Source organism: Rosa chinensis, chromosome 4, assembly GCF_002994745.2.
Source record: "Rosa chinensis cultivar Old Blush chromosome 4, RchiOBHm-V2, whole genome shotgun sequence".
Classification (NCBI taxonomy): domain Eukaryota; kingdom Viridiplantae; phylum Streptophyta; class Magnoliopsida; order Rosales; family Rosaceae; genus Rosa; species Rosa chinensis.
This window is the reverse complement of record NC_037091.1, coordinates 39,531,558-39,546,066: the sequence shown is the minus strand read 5'-3', so window position 1 is coordinate 39,546,066 and position 14,509 is coordinate 39,531,558. Positions and strand designations below refer to the sequence as shown.

Genomic DNA, 14,509 nt, shown 5'->3' with positions numbered 1-14,509 from the left:
GACTAGCAAAAAAGGAATCATGTCTTGGGTTATGGGGTTAATTCATATGTTATTTCATCTAGAGTCACCTCAAAAAGGTAAATTACATGGTATGGGACATGTAGACTCTTTATGTCTTAGCATGTGAGTTAACATGTAATAGATGAAAATTGCATTGCATACACCCATGTATTATTGTTTTGATAATTACTGGTTTGTGTTGCTTAAAGAGGCTTAGCCTCCTACTGAGCTATTGATGCTCACCCCTATTAAATATTGCAGGTACTGAATATGAAGTTTAATTTTCCTTCTTGAAGAGTTTTGTGATTAATGTGAAGAAAGTGTTTGGCTCCAGCATTTTGGGTCCAAACAGAAAGTGTGAGACTTGTCCTGTTTAGTTTTCTAGAATAAGAGCAAAGGCTGCCAGTATGTAGTTAGCCTGTTTAGTTTTAATTTGCAGCCTATATAGGTTTGAATTTTCTGTGGGAATAATGAACTATCAAGAAAGTTTGTACTGTAATCTATATAATTATGTTTCCTGCATTATAGGTTTCTTCTTTTTCCATAATCCAGGTTATATTCATTGAATTTTGGTTATGTCTTTCAATTGATTATAAGTTCTTTGATTTGTTTCATTATTTTCCACCCTTATATTTAAAAATTGGGCTAAATACTGTTTAGTCCCTGAAGTATGACTTCGTCCTCGTTTCAGTCCCTGTCTTTCTAATTTAATCTCAAATGTCCCTGAACTCACAATTTTCAGTCCAACTGGTCCATTTCCTCCATTTCTTCCGGTTGCTCGATGACGTGTCATTTTTGTACTCGCCATCTTAGTGCCACATCAAACACAGATTGTGTAAAATGATGAGAATGCCTATGGCCTCTGTTAATGTAGTTTTAGACCTAGCGTGAGAGAACTCGAGGAGAGAGAAAGTAGATTTAGATATCTCTCTCTCCTCCACCAGTGAATATCTCAGCACCACCGTGTCTCACCTCCACCACCACTGTGTCTACCAGTCTCTAGCGACTCAAACCCAGCTCCTACATAGTCCGGAGAAGCCGGAAAATGACTCACGCGCTGGCAGAGCAATACCCAGAAATGTTTTGGACACCCAAACCTTTATAGGTGTCTGATTTGTCTCTCTTCTGGCGCACCCAGCGAACCGCTGGACTACTCAACCTGCGCAAAGCTCGTGACCAAGGCCCTTGAGCTCGACTACTCCCTACTCCGGCATCGTCTACAACCGTACAATCAGGGGCGTCATGTCTGATCGCAACCTTTGCTTCATCCCCCTCCTCACTCTCCATTCTTTCCTCAAATACTCTTCTCACAGAGAAACAGCGAAATGATGCACCCATAGAAATTGAAAAACACCTTTTTTGCGTTCAGAAGCAACTGCAGCTGAAATTCCCAGAAGCAAAATCGAATCGATCTGGGCACCAAACCAAAGTCCATTTTTTATGCCAATAAAACGAGGTTTCTGTCTTGGTTTTGCTGATCAGTATGGTGCCCGTGAGCATCGAGGTGGGTCACTGGTCTGGGTACTACAGTGTCGAAGGGATGGAGTCATCGACTTAGTTCACACATGAGGAACGACAGATGTGAAGAACGAGTCGGGTCGGAGTAACGAAATAGGGTCAAACTGCGGCTGTCTTCTTGTAAAGGTCGGTCACTCCTATCCTTTCCTTGTTTTGTAATTAAAATAGTCTTGGATTGAACTTCCCATATGTTGCATAATTGAGAAAGAATGTCTTTTGAAATTAATTGTTTCGTCTGTTTTGCACCTTGTGACGAATTTTCTTGTTCTTGACTGAATCTGGAGTTGTTGTTCAGCTGATAAGCCCTCTATAAACATGTCTCTCTAACACTCTCTATAGTTATTTATTCATAGACGCACAGCTTTGATCAAGTAGTTGGTACTGGGTTTATAGAGGAGAGAGAGGAAGGGAGAGAGGAATTGAGTGCCAGATTTTGTATATTCGTGGTCGACAAGCTCTGGTCAACCCCGTGGTTCACCACTGCCACCATGACATTTGTGAGCCTTTGGCGGAGTCAACCCCCGACCATTGCATCGTCCGGTGACGCTAGCACCTAACTTCACCTCGTGGAGCTTTTGGAAGAAACTGAAGCAGGGGCATTCTCGTCAATTTACACAATCTGTGTCTGACGTGGCGCTGAGCTGGCAAGTACAAAACTGACACATCATTGAGCAACTGGAAGAAATGGAGGAAATGGACCAGTTGGACTGAAAATTGTGAGTTCAGGGACATTTGAGATTAAATTAGAAAGACAAGGACTGAAACGAGGACGAAGCCATACTTTAGGGACTAAACAGTATTTAGCCCTTAAAAATTCATTGGTTAAACTCAAGGTAGAACATAGGTCTGTAGATCTGAAATTGTGTTTCTGAGACTTTTTACTGAAAACTGTACATTTCGGTTAAACATCTTAAAGATCATTTCAGAATTGGAATCTCTTAAAAATGACTTTTCTAGAATTAGTTATGATTTTTCAAAGTTACAGGTCCCCATGTTTGGCTATTTCTTGCATATGTTCTTATTTGCTTCTCTCAGACAACCAATTTGTTGTGGGGTCCACAATTTTAGCTAGTCGAAAGCTGTTCTCCTCCCTTTAATTTCCACTCTCATTTAGTGTTTTGTTGTCGATTCAACAATTGTGGGCCCCACAACAATTTTAGCTAGTCAAGCTGCATGTTATCCTACTTTTCCACTCTCGTTTAGTGTTTTTTTGTTGTCGACGCAACTCACGCAAGCTAGCTTGACTAGCTGAAATTGTGTTACCCCATTTTTTTTTTAATTCTCCCTTACCCATGAAGACTCTAATAAAGTTTTCCTAATACCTAATTATGTTTTTTTTTTAGACTATTTTACCCTCACCCTTTTGTTACATAGAGAGAGAGAGAGAGAGAGAGAGAGAAGTCATAGGAGACATCGCCGGAGTCCGGCTAACAATCGCCGGAATTCGGTCACTAGTTGCAGAAATCCGGCCAACGGTTGCCGAAATCTGGTCACCGGCCGCCACCCACTGAACTTCTCTAAAAACCTCGCCGGAGGTCCTCAAAGAGGTCGTCGGAGATCTCATAGGTCGCTGGAAAGGTTTATTGCCCCCAAATAAACCTTTATTGCCTCCCCCCCCCCCCCCCCCCAACATTCATTGGTTAAACTCAAGGTAGAACATAGGTCTATAGATCTGAAATTGTGTTTCTAAGACTTTTTACTGAAAACTGTACATTTCGGTTAAACATCTTAAAGATCATTTCAGAATTGGAATCTCTTAAAAATGACTTTCCTAGAATTAGTTATGATTTTTCAAAGTTACAGGTCCCCATGTTTGGCTATTTCTTGCATATGTTCTTATTTGCTTCTCTCAGACAACCAATTTGTTGTGGGGTCCACAATTTTAGCTAGTCGAAAGCTGTTCTCCTCCCTTTAATTTCCACTCTCATTTAGTGTTTTGTTGTTGATTCAACAATTGTGAGCCCCACAACAATTTTAGCTAGTCAAGCTGCATGTTATCCTACTTTTCCACTCTCGTTTAGTGTTTTTTGTTGTCGACGCAACTCACGCAAGCTAGCTTGACTAGCTGAAATTGTGTTACCCCATTTTTTTTTTTTTTTTTTAAATTCTCCCTTACCCATGAAGACTCTAATAAAGTTTTCCTTAATACCTAATTATGTTTTTATTTTTTTAGACTATTTTACCCTCACCCCTTTGTTACATAAAGAGAGAGAGAGAGAGAGAGAGAGAGAGAGAGAAGTTATAGGAGACATCGCCGGAGTCCGGCTAACAATTGCCGGAATTCGGTCACTAGTTGCGGAAATCAGGCCAACGGTTGCCGAAATCTGGTCACCAGCCGGCACCCACTGAACTTCTCTAAAAATCTCGCCGGAGGTCCTCAAAGAGGTCGTCGGAGATCTCATAGGTCGCTGGAAAGGTTTATTGCCCCTAAATAGACTTTTTACTGAAAACTGGCAAGTACAAAACTGACACATCATTGAGCAACTGGAAGAAATGGAGGAAATGGACCAGTTGGACTGAAAATTGTGAGTTCAGGGACATTTGAGATTAAATTAGAAAGACAAGGACTGAAACGAGGACGAAGCCATACTTTAGGGACTAAACAGTATTTAGCCCTTAAAAATTCATTGGTTAAACTCAAGGTAGAACATAGGTCTGTAGATCTGAAATTGTGTTTCTGAGACTTTTTACTGAAAACTGTACATTTCGGTTAAACATCTTAAAGATCATTTCAGAATTGGAATCTCTTAAAAATGACTTTTCTAGAATTAGTTATGATTTTTCAAAGTTACAGGTCCCCATGTTTGGCTATTTCTTGCATATGTTCTTATTTGCTTCTCTCAGACAACCAATTTGTTGTGGGGTCCACAATTTTAGCTAGTCGAAAGCTGTTCTCCTCCCTTTAATTTCCACTCTCATTTAGTGTTTTGTTGTTGATTCAACAATTGTGAGCCCCACAACAATTTTAGCTAGTCAAGCTGCATGTTATCCTACTTTTCCACTCTCGTTTAGTGTTTTTTGTTGTCGACGCAACTCACGCAAGCTAGCTTGACTAGCTGAAATTGTGTTACCCCATTTTTTTTTTTTTTTTTTAAATTCTCCCTTACCCATGAAGACTCTAATAAAGTTTTCCTTAATACCTAATTATGTTTTTATTTTTTTTAGACTATTTTACCCTCACCCCTTTGTTACATAAAGAGAGAGAGAGAGAGAGAGAGAGAGAAGTTATAGGAGACATCGCCGGAGTCCGGCTAACAATTGCCGGAATTCGGTCACTAGTTGCGGAAATCAGGCCAACGGTTGCCGAAATCTGGTCACCAGCCGGCACCCACTGAACTTCTCTAAAAATCTCGCCGGAGGTCCTCAAAGAGGTCGTCGGAGATCTCATAGGTCGCTGGAAAGGTTTATTGCCCCTAAATAGACCTTTATTGCCCCCCCCCCCCCCCCCCCCCCCCCCCAAAAAAAATCTTTATTGCCTCACTATTGGGGACAATAGAGGTTTATGAAACCTCGTCGGAAGTCCCCAAAGAAGTTGTCGGAGATCTCATAGAAATAAATATTAATTATGTCAAGGGCAAAACTGTCATTTGGTTGAAACATGGTAAATAGAAATAAATATTTGTTACTGGGGTAAGTGGGTTAAGTTTGGACAATTTTAGTGTTTTGGATCAAATACCCTTATTTGTTTCGGATATATAAAGAATATATTGTTATTTTTTTGATCGGAAGAATAATTATTCTCGATAAGCTGTCTAATTATGGTTTTGAAAAAATATCAACCATTCGATCTGGCCACTACAATATCTGTTAGAGTTTTAATTAAAAAAATAATAATCAATTAATATTTTCAGTCTCCATGTCATTGTCAGGCTACTTTTTGCATATACGTGTGCTTAATGACCAATTTTCTGTGTGGTCCACAATCTCAACTTGTCAAAAGCTCTTCTCCTCCTTTTCCACTATCGATTAGTGTTTGGTCGTCGTCGACGTCAGCCGAGTGCTCATGGATGCAGGATTATTCAGCTCCAAGTGTTTCGTCGTCGTCGACGTCAGCCGAGTGCTCATGGATGCAGGATTATTCAGCTCCAAGTGTTTCGTCGTCGTCGACGCCAGCTAAACTTACAATATAATCTCCCCTTCTCTCCTGTTCTTGTTTATCGGATTACCTCCCTCCCTCCCTGCCTTTGTTTATCTCCCTTAAAGGTTTGTCAATATATGTCTCTTTGCTTATATTTCTACTTGGTTCTTTTTGTTTGTATGATCTTTGCGGCAGACGTCTTCCTTCTGTTACTTCTATTCTGTGTTCTTTGCTCTGTCATTATTTCTTGGGTTGCCCATGAGGTAGTTCGTTCTTGTATTTGCTTTTCAGTCTTTTGAAGTTTTGTAGTATTGCACAAATGGGGTCTAAGTTTCCTATTGTTGCTATTTCTGCAAGTTTTCATTCTTTGATTCTAGTTTCCGGGCATGTTAATTTGTATCGAATTATTGCCCATCTAATAATAAGAATGATGTTGCTAACATTTCTTGTATGTGCTTTTCTTACTAGACACAAGTCAACTTCATAAGGCATCTCTTTTATTATTTTGTAGAAATTTTAGAGTATCATAGCACAAGAATCTGCAATGCCAGTATTGGACTCCGTTTAATTTTATATTTGTATCAAGTATTTAGACACAGTAGGAGATTGTGTATGGTTATAGGTTTCGTTTCTGAATGATATGGATTGCTATGCTGAACTCCTATGTCCTCAAACAGTAAACATTCTTTATTATGTTAAAAGGAGCATCTGTACTCACTTATACATCTAGGAGTTGTGGACTTAGTTCCATCTATAACAATGTTCATCCTGCTGCTTCGTAGCTACTGCGAAGGCTACAACTTTAGGAACTTAGAAATGGAGAGCAAATTAGAGAAATCACCTTTTTTTGTTTTTTGCTGATAGATGGAGACCTTGGCGGCTTGCTTATCTTCTTGCTTCTTATTATATAAGAGTTCTATTTGGATTCAGAGTTTCAAACTAGTATAATCTTTATCTCATCCTTTGATATATGGAGGTTCTTCTCCTCATTTATGGTGTGATCTGTGCTGTTTTAGTCTTTGTCAGGCAAATTGTTAATGGTCAGAATATTTTCATTTGCTTCAAGATATTAATATACCTATAGCTTGGTGAATGCAATTTGTTTAGATGGAAGATCAACGAATGTGGGAAGACTTAAACACGGACTGCTTGGTGAATATTTTTGGAAGAGTTGGAATGGAGTCACTACTTTTGGATGTCCCTTTTGTATGCAAGTCATGGTACAAAGCAAGCCTCATTCCTTCTTGCTGGCAATGTATCATTTTTCCCGACTTTTCAGCTGATCAAACGTTTGACTTTAGTCGCCAAGGTGTTGAACCTAATACCATTTGTGAAAGATTTGTTTCTGAATTTCGAATTGATAAGAGTCATTTCTCTTCGACTGCTTTTATGAAGTGTGTCATCAATCATAGCCGAGGAAAAGCTACTTCTATCACACTACCTGCATATTGTACTCAAGAGGCAGTTGAGTTTGTTGCCCATGAGTAAGTTTCCACTTTGTAATTCCATGTGTTTAAATGGTAGAGAGGCCTTGTACTCTTTTTACTTATTTACTATTTTTCCTATGAGCAATACACATTGGAACCACAACATTTCCAAAAATTTCTTCAGATTGAAAGTACTTTTTCATTTGTTTTCTAAATGTTCATCGCTCCAGAAACCCTGTCATGAATATTTTTTCCCCTTTGCAGATGTCCTGACCTTGTGTTTTTGGATATATCTCGATATTTATTGTTTTCCCCATCAAGAAAACTAATATCAGATCTGATTTGCAAGTGGGAAAATTTGGTGGAGTTATGGTTAAGTTGGAGCTATAATTTAGAGAAGATCCTGTCGCAGATCAGTGTTCATTGCAAGAGTTTTTGTTCTCTGCGTGTGTCTTATGCTTCCATTCATAAAGATGAAGCGTTGACAATCACTACATTGGTGCCTAATATTAAGTACTTAAACTTGAGGTCTGCAGATTTTGATCGGGACAGCCTTGTCTCAATACTGAGGGGCTGCAAAAGTCTTGTGCTTTTGGATGTCAGAGATTGTGTTGGGTTTAATGAAGCTGATGAGGAAATCTTGAAGCTTTCTTCACATATTAGTAAATTTATGTGTGAGGGTTCGAAAGAAGAATTGTTTATTATACCATGATGTTTACGAGGAACGAGGGCTGCCGTTTTCAATTTGATTATGAACTTTGCTAAGATAATTGCAGGAATGCAATTTGCACTGGAGGTTAGTGGGAGTTTATATTTTTCAGACCTAGTGCTGCTGAACTTGTTTACTCTTATATGTAAATGTGGTGGTTGGGCACCTCAAGGTGATCATTACTGATGCTCTTTATGTCAATTATGAGCTTGTTGTTGGCTTCTTACCTGATTTTCTTACTCCATCTTATTAACAGCATTGCCTTCAAAATTTTGTTGTTTGTTTATGAATAAGAGATTCGAGAGAGATTGATGAGGGAATTGTGTGTCTATTATTGATAATAGGAGCCCTATATATAGGGATTACAAAGTATAATTTCATGGAGTACAAGGCCGGATTCCTATTCTAACTTGAATTGAGAATTCTTTCATATTACAACTATAGAAACTATTCAAACTAAACCTAGTTTGACAAGGCACACTAAAGTCAACATTCTTCAACACTCCCCCCTTGTGCCACTCAAACTTGGTGATGACACTTCAAATGTTGCCTCGTTAAAAACCTTGCTCGAGTAATAAAAATTTTGTGGGACAAAAACAACCTCAAGGAGGAGAAAAAGAGTACAACACATCCTTCACTCTTCGAGATCAAAACATGTAGACATCATGCCTCCCCCTGATGTCGAGATGTCCCCCAGATTGCTACAATCATGGGAGTTCGGATAATTTCCTTATTCCGATACTTTGAACATGTTTCTCAAAGGTGGATTTAGGTAATGACTTAGTGAATAAGTCTGCTACATTATCCTCTGATCGGATTTGATTCACTTCAATCTTTAGAAGTGTTTGTTGTTGCTGATTATAAAAGAACTTAGGCGATATATGCTTGGTGTTGTCACCCTTGATGAAACCTAACTTCATCAATACAAGTTGCATTATCCTCATAAATGCATGTAGCTAGGTTCATTTGTGGTAGACTTCAACCCACAAGTTCCTTGAATATGTCTAATTATAGACCTTAGCCATATGCATTCATGCACAGCTTCATGTAGAGCAATAATATCTGCATGATTTGAGGAAGTAGCAACAAGGTTCTATTTTGTAAACCTCCAAGATATCACAGTGCTTCTCATGATAAAGACATAACCAGTTTGGGAGCGACCTTTGTGAGGGTCAGAGAGGTACCCAGCACCAGCAAAACCCATCTAAACATCACCATCATTTTGATGTAGGGGAGGAGGGTGCGCCAACCACATGGTCGGCCACGGCGGTTTGGACGGTGGCCCATGCCTAGAGGGGTCTGATCCCATTTTTCCGTCATTCATTTTCTCTTTGTAGGGATAAAACAAGCTCATATCAATCGTACCCTTTAAGTATCGAAATATTGTCTTTACATAAGTCCAATGGTGGCGTGTTGGTGTAGAGCTATGTCTAGCTAACAAGTTCACTGCGAATGAGATGTCCGGTCTTGTGCATTGACTAAAGACAATAACGAGCCTATTGCACTTAGATAGGGCACTTTAGCTTCTAACACGTCTCCGTCCTCATCATTTGGATGAAACGGATCTTGTCCATGTTCAAGACTAAGGCCAATCATGGGAGTACTCACAGGCTTCACTTTATCATCATTAAAGCGCCTTAGTATTTTCCAGTGTCCTAAAAATCAGCCTCCCAGGCAGTCTAGGTGCTAGGCGGCGGCTTCCTGACTCGACTAATGTGAAATCGGTAAATTTAGGCGGTCATGATTTGGGCGGGCACCTGGGCGGCATAGACGGGCGCCTAGGCAGCCTAGGCGGTCATGTCTGGGCTAGACGGAGTAGGCAGGTTTGGGTATTCATGTTGCTGCTTTTGTAACGAGAACGCATCATTCCTGCTGCTACTTTTGAGAGAGAATCCATATCTTTGAGAGAGAAGCCATATTTGCATAGGATTTGAGAAACATAAGAAATTGAAATTAAAGAATCAAGATTTGGGTTTTAAGATGAAAAAGATCCAGAAGCAGAGAGCATCTGAGAATTTGATATCGACTTGGTGAAAGAGTAACAGACAGAGAGAGAGTAACAGAGAGAGAGAGAGAGGGAGGAAGGAAGGAAGGCATTTGAGAATTTTAGATCGATATGAGAATTTAGATCGTATGACTGAGAGAGAAAGAGTAAAAACTTGGAATCTTAAAAGATTATCCACGGTTTGCCTTTTCTTTTTAGACAGTTAAGGCACAATTTTTGAAAATGGTGAAAAAAGGCTTTTTACTTCTTAAGATGTCAGTTACAACAACTCAAAATATGATTTTAATGCCACTTCCTACGTTTTGCAACATTCATGATAGTAATTGACCAAGTCAAAAGGAGGGTTGATGAATATATTTAGATTTAATATAACTATTTTTTAAAAAATAAAAACCGCCTAGGCGCCATCTAGGAGTCCGCCTAGGTGCCTGGGCGCTAGTCCTCTAACTAACGCCTAGCGATTTTTCGAACCTTGGTATTTTCTGAGTATATGCTGATTGTTGGATCAAAATCCCATCACTACGGTGTCAAGTTCTAATCCGAGACAAAACAGTGTTTTTCCAAGATCTTTCATCTCAAATTCGGATTTCAAATACTTAGCATTTTCCTTTAACTCATCTAGAGTTCCAATTAGGTTCATGTCATCAATATAAACTACTACAATTGCAAATTCGGAACTTGTCCTTTTAATAAACACACATGGGTATATTTCGTTGTTGATATATTTCTTCCCAATCAAGTAGTCACTAAGACGGTTTTATCACATCCATCCAGACTGTTTCGATCCATATAGTGAGCATTTTAACCAGCTTATTGAAAACATGCTCTGTGGTTTAGAGCCACTTGATTTGGGTAATTGAAGTCCATCTGGAACTTATATATATATATATGTGTGTGTGTGTGTGTGTGTGTGTGTGTGTGTGTGTGTATATACAGTCCGTCTCAGGTGCGGACGTCCGTACCAAGCGGACGGTACGGATTTCTTGTTTTCGGCCACTTTCCGGCCACATTTTTACATCTTAACCGTTCAGTTTTTAGGTCCTAGTGTATAGATCATCTCTACAAAATTTCAGCCAATTTGGTGATCGTTAAGGCATCCAAAACTGCAATTTACCATTATAAATACGAACGGTTCCGGTTAGACAGATTCGGTCCGTTTGTGTAAAATGCAGTTTTGGATGCCTTAACGATCACCAAATTGGCTGAAATTTTGTAGAGGTGATCTATACTCGTCCGCACCTGAAAAAATTCATGTATATATATGTGTGTGTGTGTGTGTGTATATATATATGTGTGTGTGTGTGTGTGTGTGTGTGTGTGTGTGTGTATGAATCTAGATCTTCATAGAGATATACTGTAATCACATCCATAAGCTGCATGTCAAGTTTTTTAGAAACAACCAAACTGACAATGTAGAAGAACGTTATAACGTCTATTACTAGAGAATATGTCTCCTTGTAGTCGATTCTAAGGCGTTGTGAGAAACCTTGAGCCACAAGACAGGCTTTATATCTTACAACCTCATTTTTCTCATTAGGCTTTCTAACAAAGATCCATTTATGTCCAATAGGCTTTAGACTTAAGGGTGTCAGCTTTATAGGCTCAAATACCTGTCTCTTTGTTAGTGAATCTAATTCAGCCTGGATCGCATCTTTCCATTCAGGCCAATCTTCTCTTCTTTGAGATTCTTCAACAGAGCAAGGTTCGATATCATCATGTTCTATAATTCCTGTGCAACAGAATATGCAAAGGCGTCATCAAGGATAATAGAATCCCTATTCAATGTCTCATGTACACTAGTGTAATTCAATGAGATCTCTCTATTTTTTGGAATTGGTTCTGACATTGGAGCGTCCTCTAAAGATATCTCTTGGACATAACCATAATTATGAATATTTTCATGAGACGGATTTCTTGAGTCAATGATTAATGGACTATTTTGTGCCAAATTCGGTTTCTTTCTAGGGCGAGAATCCATCGAACATGTGCGCCTCCCACACTTCTTGGAGGAAGCCATCGCCTTAGCCACAACTCCACCACCATTAGGGACTGCAACGCCGTGCCCAATACCCCTAGGGACGGCGTCATGTCCTCCATTTTTAGGGACATCAATCCTTGTAGACACTTTTGCAACAGGTATATGTGATCTCGTCACTTTAGTGATATTAGTAAACGCATCAGGCATCGAATTTGCTATGTTTTGAAGATCGAGAATTCGCACACTTCAATGTCAGATTGTGCGGTTCAGGGATTAAGATGAGACAAAGTGGGGACAGATCACGACAATTCTTGTCGTTCCTGTTGAACATTTGTGTTCTTATCTCCTCCTAATGATAAAAAGACTGTCTCATCAAAGTGACAATCTGCAAATCTAGCGGTAAAGAGATCACATGTCAAGGGTTCTAAATAGCGGATAATAGTTGGAGAACCATATCCGACATAAATGTCTAATCGTCTTTGAAGACCCATTTTGGTATGCTGTGGCGATGCAATTGACACATAAACTGTACACCCAAATATGCGTAAGTGTGAGACATCAGGCTCATACCCAGTCACCATCTGGGATGCAGTAAGAGATGATAAACACATGAAAACCATTGGCTCTTATATCTTTAAAGCTCAATAGGGTTCTTCCAGCACTAGGAGCATAGAGCTTCGGTGACATTAATAATTGTGCCATTTGGCAATAAGAATTGAGCTGGTCCTCGACAATGAATCAATTTTGATAACCCTGGCATCATAGTCACTGAAGATCTAGTAGGCGTCATCTCAAGGAATAACTGCCTATTTCGAAGTATTGTGTGCGTACTAGCACTATCCATGAGACATTCTAGCTCTCCGGGAAACATACCTAAAATAATAAAGCTCGAAATTAAAATATGTCCAAGGCATTCAATAAAATAAATCAAGACTTTATTAATAATAGCCAATGATTACATCAAAGTTTCTTGACCAAAAATCTAACCAAAATAACTATAATAATTACTCAATCATTTCGGTAACTCCAATGTGGTTGTGACCAAGTAAGGTGAGTCGAGATTTTGGTGGAACTAGGCTCTCTTGTAAAACATTTCTCTCAGTTCAAACCTTTCCTAGACATCATAATTAATTGGGTGAGCCTAGTTGAGAAAGAGTTAAAACAATTGTCATTTATTGATTAAGGCATAATTACCATTACATAATTCTTGGAAAATAAAAGACTATCTAATCAAAATCTGCTGCATCCATGTGCTTTTCTTCGCCAGATTTGGACTCTGCAATTGTGAGATTGACGTCATTGTCATCTCCATCATCTCCTTCAGTGGCGAGATGGGCTTCTTGCTCTCTCAAGTTCCTATACGCCGTGTATTGTGCAACTAACTTGTTGCTTGCATTGCATTGCTTGAACCAATGCTCACTTGATCCACACCTATGACAAACATCATTGTGGTTGTCTCCTTTCAATTGAGATGCACCTTGTGCACGTTGTTGGCGTCCCTTAGGGGGATTGGCGCCACCACCACAGCCTATGGCGCCTCCACCATTGCTGGTGGTGCTACGACCACCTCTCCCACATTGGCTCGAGTTGCCACATGATCCCACTCCAGTTTGGAGGTTACCTTTCTTTTTAGGGCCGCCATATGGACCCATACGTCCATTTTGTCCCTTATCTTTAGGGCTCCGCTCCTTGCGCCTTCCTTTGGATGCGTTAGAATTCACCTCATGAACGCTCTTAGTTCCAATAGGCCTTGAATTACAATTCTTCACAAGGATATTATCATGTTTCTCAGCTATATACATAACATTGATTAGCTGATGAAACCTCGTGATCCATCCAGTATTGTACTCACCTCTATATTGCTTTGATACCAAAAACGCTGAGATGGGGAAGGTGTAGAGAGGTTTGTCTGTGATGTTTGTTCCTCAAAATGCCATCGTAGATTTGATGCGCAGAGCTTTTCAATTATATTCAGAGACGGACTTGAAGTCAGCAAAGTGCAGATTGTTCCATTACACCTTTAAGTTAGGGAGGAGGGAATCTTGGACATTGCCAAAACGCTCTTCTAGCGCCACCCCTAAATCTCTTGGATCCTTGATCGACATGTAATACATCCTGAGTGATTCATCCATGTGTTGCATCAAGATGAGAGTTATGGCTTTCCTCGTAGCTGTATGCTCAAGCAAGACATCTGGGTCCAGTGCATGAATTATGGGTAAGATCCCTTTTTCAATAAGAAGGTTCTTAACATCGATTACCCAACTGTGGTAACCCTTGCCTGTTGAATCAAACTTAGGAAAGTCGAGATTTTGTTGATCATTTGACATCCTGCAAAGAAAAAGGAGAAATAGATTAGTTTCAGAGTCAATGCTTCCACGACAACTAATATAAAGATTTCTGAGCCTCAATGCTACCAAGAAATCCATTTCCAAGAATATTTGGATTAGACCGAAACAATGATGTTTATATGGTCAATTTCGATGCTTGCGGATGCTCTTAATCTGTAGCTTACGAACTCTTTTAGTTCGTATATAGCGTGAACTCTCCACAGTTCCCCTTTAGAAAATCGAACCCATGTTACAAAAAGGTGGGATGTAGAAGAAGGGAGGTTGCAAGTCCCTAATAAAAAGAAGAGGAATTTAAAGTACGGAAAGCAGGAACTTTAATTGTAAATACTTACTTGTTGATTTGTAGCTTGAAATCTGAATCACGCGTGTGTTGGTGCAGGTGTGAAGATGCTTGTTGAAGCGAGGCTAGCGTGCAGGAGGAGAGGCGAGTCCAACCGGGGGATGGC

At 39.6% G+C, this 14,509-nt stretch overlaps 1 protein-coding gene across 2 annotated transcripts; it reads left to right on the top strand.

Annotated features, from left to right (window-relative positions):
• Positions 1-5,448: 5,448 nt before the first annotated feature.
• Positions 5,449-7,963, top strand: LOC112198570 (F-box/LRR-repeat protein At3g48880). Of its 2 annotated transcripts, none has more exons than XM_024339727.2 (3): positions 5,449-5,721; positions 6,704-7,080; positions 7,288-7,963. In XM_024339727.2, the coding sequence occupies exons 2-3, from the start codon at positions 6,704-6,706 to the stop codon at positions 7,733-7,735; spliced, it is 825 nt and encodes a 274-aa protein (XP_024195495.1). In that variant the 5' UTR covers positions 5,449-5,721; the 3' UTR covers positions 7,736-7,963. The 2 variants fall into 2 exon arrangements, with proteins under 2 accessions (XP_024195495.1, XP_040374793.1); XM_040518859.1 differs by having other exon boundaries at positions 6,681-7,080.
• The last annotated feature ends 6,546 nt before the right edge of the window (positions 7,964-14,509 follow it).